The sequence below is a fragment of the Cyprinodon variegatus genome, unplaced genomic scaffold (genome assembly GCF_000732505.1).
Source record: "Cyprinodon variegatus isolate N-32 unplaced genomic scaffold, C_variegatus-1.0 Scaffold370, whole genome shotgun sequence".
Taxonomy (NCBI): Eukaryota; Metazoa; Chordata; class Actinopteri; order Cyprinodontiformes; family Cyprinodontidae; genus Cyprinodon; species Cyprinodon variegatus.
The window spans coordinates 377,811-381,467 of NW_015150823.1; the positions used below are offsets into that span (position 1 = coordinate 377,811).

Below are 3,657 nucleotides of genomic sequence, written 5' to 3' on the forward strand. Positions count from 1 at the left end.
CCATGCAGTACCTCCATGGACCCCCTAGGGGTCGCGGACCCCCTGTTGAAGACCTCCGATCTAGAGTCTCATGAGCTTCTGAGCATCTAAGGCGCTGATCAGGGAGTCAGACAAAGAAGAACTGCATTCCTCCTCTTCCTCATCAACCCCTCCTTTACCCCACAGGTGTGACCAGAGCTGTTGATCTGTGTGCAGCACCAGGCAGCTGGAGTCAGGTTCTCAGCCGCAAACTCAGGTCTCCCTTCCTTAATGTCCTTCATTTTTATCAGACTCTTAGATTCGGGAGAAAAATTCAAACTCTCCTGGTTTTCTCCTCACAGAGGCGGGGAAGGGGGGGAGGAGAAGTCTGACGGGAGGGAGAAGGTGAAGATTGTCGCGGTGGACCTGCAAGCCATGGCTCCTCTGCCAGGAGTCACTCAGATCCAGGGAGACATCACCAAGGTAACAACCCCCCCACCTACCAGCTATGACTCCTCTTCCCCGCTTCATGTCGTTCTCCTCCTAGGTGTCCACAGCCCAGGAGATCATCCGTCACTTCCAGGGCCAGCCGGCCGACCTGGTGGTGTGTGACGGAGCTCCAGACGGTGAGGTCCCATCTCTCTGCTCTCCCCGCTCAGATCAATTGTTCCTGATGGAGAAGTGGTCTGTTCATCATTGCCTTGTTGTTGTTTTGTTTCCATAGTAACCGGTCTCCATGATGTGGACGAGTACATCCAGGCTCAGCTCCTGTTGGCGGTGAGTATGGACATGTCCACCCTGCAGTGTGTGGTTGTAAGGTCCCACTGACGGCTGTCTGTCTTCCAGGCTCTGAACATCACCACACACGTCCTGAAACCTGGAGGAACCTTTGTGGCCAAGGTTGTGCTTTTCTGTTGGTTTCTCCTGAGGCCGTTCAGTCAGATCAGACAGTTTTACAGATTGGTTTCTTGGCACTAGTGGTGTTTACGTCAGTTAAGGCCCTCATCTGTCGCATCAACGACCACGCCTCTGTAGACCGCTCAGCCCCTGCACCGCCGCTCATCCCCTGCAGCACCAAAGAACCACAGGTCATAGATTGGTAAAACATTTCTAAGGAAAACCAGCTGCTTGCATCCAGACAATGACTCGCAGGATGAGCAGGTAGAGAAACTCTTTTTTAATCGTTACGCTGAGCACGCCTGCAGCAGCTGTGACGAAGAAACCTCCAGCAGGACCCGGCCCAGTGCGAGCGGCAACCTTCACACCGTCTCAGGCCCATTTACTGATTTAGAGCGAAATAGAGAAATAAATTCTGATGTAGAGCAGACGGTGGCTACCAGCAGAGCTCTGAGGCTAACTGCAGCCTCTGCTAATGTTAGCCTGTCGCCAGCAGCCCTCTCAGCTTAGTTAGTGAAGTACCGTTGGCTCTGATGGCGACTTTCTTTATGTTTATTATTAATTATTTATTACTATCTAGGGACTAATGCAGGTCCAGACGAGCAGGGCGTGTGGTGATGTCACACCGTTGGCGTTCCGTTCCCGCTGAGACTGACTTGTTCTGCGTTGTCTAAAGCCTACGTGGCGTTCTTGTGAGTCAGCCTCTCAGGGGAGGGGCATCAGGAAGCGAGGAGGAGCAGAATCAGCGCAATGTTTCCTTTTGCGTGATATAAATAAAAAAATTATATTGCCCACATTTTGCCAGATGCTACAATCAGCCGATTGTCCGACACATCGACCTGCCGATTTATCGGCCGGACTTTAGTGAGAACAGCATCCAGAGATGTGGAACCACCTCTGGTCAGCGTGTTTCCAAGCCTGCATGCCTTCCTGTTACCAGGAAAAGCTAAAGGAACCGCTGCTGAGCTGGATGCTGAACCTTTCATCAATATCTGGAAAATTTGAGAACGTTTCTGAGCTCATTTCTTTTCTGGTTAATTTTCATCTGAATGTATTTTTTTTCTCTAACTGAATGACATATGATGGAAGGTTTGACATGGAGACATGTTAGAAAACAAAGTCCATCCCAGCCTCCCCCTCCTGCTGACCTCCTATCTGTGGTTGTTCCTGGTGTCTCAGATCTTCAGAGGGAAAGACGTCACGTTGCTGTACTCTGAGCTGAAGATCTTCTTCAGCAGCGTGACCTGCTCCAAGCCTCGCAGCAGCAGGAACTCCAGCATCGGTGAGTCCGAAAAACAGCCGCAGACATTAAAGCTGTGGTCAAACCGTGGCTGTTGGAGGTAAGTGAAGCTGGAACATCTTAAACCTTTGCTAATAAAGCGTTTTTTGTTTTTTTTTGTGCAGAGGCCTTCGTGGTTTGCCAGAAATATTCTCCTCCCGAGGGTTACGTCCCAAACATGTCCAACCCTCTCCTGGACCACTCCTACGGTAACTATGACGACTGGGAGGAGCAGAAATGTTTGACCCTGGTATGGTACGGCAGGGGGTCCAACCTGAATTGGTGCATCTGGCATCTCTAGGTCTGGGCTCTTCTGCAGGTTCTGTGGGCTCTGGATCTACATCTGACCATTCTGTTTGGTTTCTGCCTGCAGATGTGGACTTCAACCAGCTAGAAGGTCCAAACCGTGTCATTGTTCCCTTCTTAGCATGTGGAGACCTCAGCGCCTTTGATTCAGACAGAACCTACCCCCTGCAGGTGAGCAGCAGCTGGATGCAGACTTCTAAAACCCAGAAGGAAACCTGTGAACCGAGGGAATCCTGCGGGATGACGGTTAACTTTAATAATGATCACAGGATTAAAACTGTTTTATTTCATATGTATGAAAAGGATTAATCAGTAGTTTTTGTCAAAAGTAACATGAGACCATAAACGCAGCCCGTCGGTTGAAATCTCCATGCTTTGAGCCAAGGGTGCTTCCCTTTTGCACGGCCTTCCAAACTGAATATTAGATTTGATCCACAGCTTTAATGGAACTAAACTGGTTCAGAAAGGAAACGGAAAAAAACGTTTTTAATGAGTGGACAGCAGTAGGTATTAAATGAAGATGGAAGACGGAGGAAGAGATGGTGAATGATGGCCAGAAAAATCAGAGGAAAGAAAGTGATTAGCAGGAAAATTCATAGACAAGATTGTAAAGAAATATTAGAATTACAAAATAATGAAGAAAAAGGTCAGATAAGTCCCAAAGTCCAGAGAAATAAAAAAAAGAAAGGCTTTTAAAAGCTTTTAATTGTCGGTTTTAGTTTAAGGAAACCGTTTTTCCTTAAATCGTCAGCATTGGTTACATCCCTCCATCACCACCATATTTGCAGTGGCACAGATATGGTCACATGTGATATCCAAAATATGAAGAAGATGATAAGGTTGGAGATTATAGGAAGAAATGAAAGGAGGGAAGCAGAGAGCCATATGTGGAGGCTGTTAGGCAAATTAAATCCAACAGATTACAATAAATAAAAACATGACTAATGCTGAAAAAAACAAGTGATGCAGATGAGAAAAATAAACCAGATTCAGAGGAAAGCATCATGTCTGTTAAAGAACTGATTGGTTGCGTATGTCTTTAATCACACTTTAAACGTAAAACTGAAACCATTGAAAGAGAGGATGGGAAAAGTTGTTTGGTTCAATTCAGTTTATTTCTATAGCGCCAAATTCACATCATGTCATCTCAGGTCACTTTCCAGTTCACCAGATCATTCAGTCAGATTGATTCAAGGTTTTCTACTTAAGGAAAACCA

The 3,657-nt window shown here is 46.9% G+C and overlaps 1 protein-coding gene across 1 annotated transcript in view; it reads left to right on the forward strand.

Moving 5' to 3' along the window:
* The window catches only part of ftsj1 (FtsJ RNA methyltransferase homolog 1 (E. coli)), a 10,211-nt gene that overhangs the window by 3,577 nt on the left and 2,977 nt on the right, over nt 1–3,657 (forward strand). The window contains exons 3-10 of the mRNA XM_015386497.1: nt 166–235; nt 321–441; nt 506–584; nt 683–735; nt 805–858; nt 2,035–2,137; nt 2,260–2,343; nt 2,508–2,611. Coding sequence (XP_015241983.1) covers nt 166–235; nt 321–441; nt 506–584; nt 683–735; nt 805–858; nt 2,035–2,137; nt 2,260–2,343; nt 2,508–2,611 — 668 coding nt within the window. The remainder of the gene's footprint in view (nt 1–165; nt 236–320; nt 442–505; nt 585–682; nt 736–804; nt 859–2,034; nt 2,138–2,259; nt 2,344–2,507; nt 2,612–3,657) is intronic.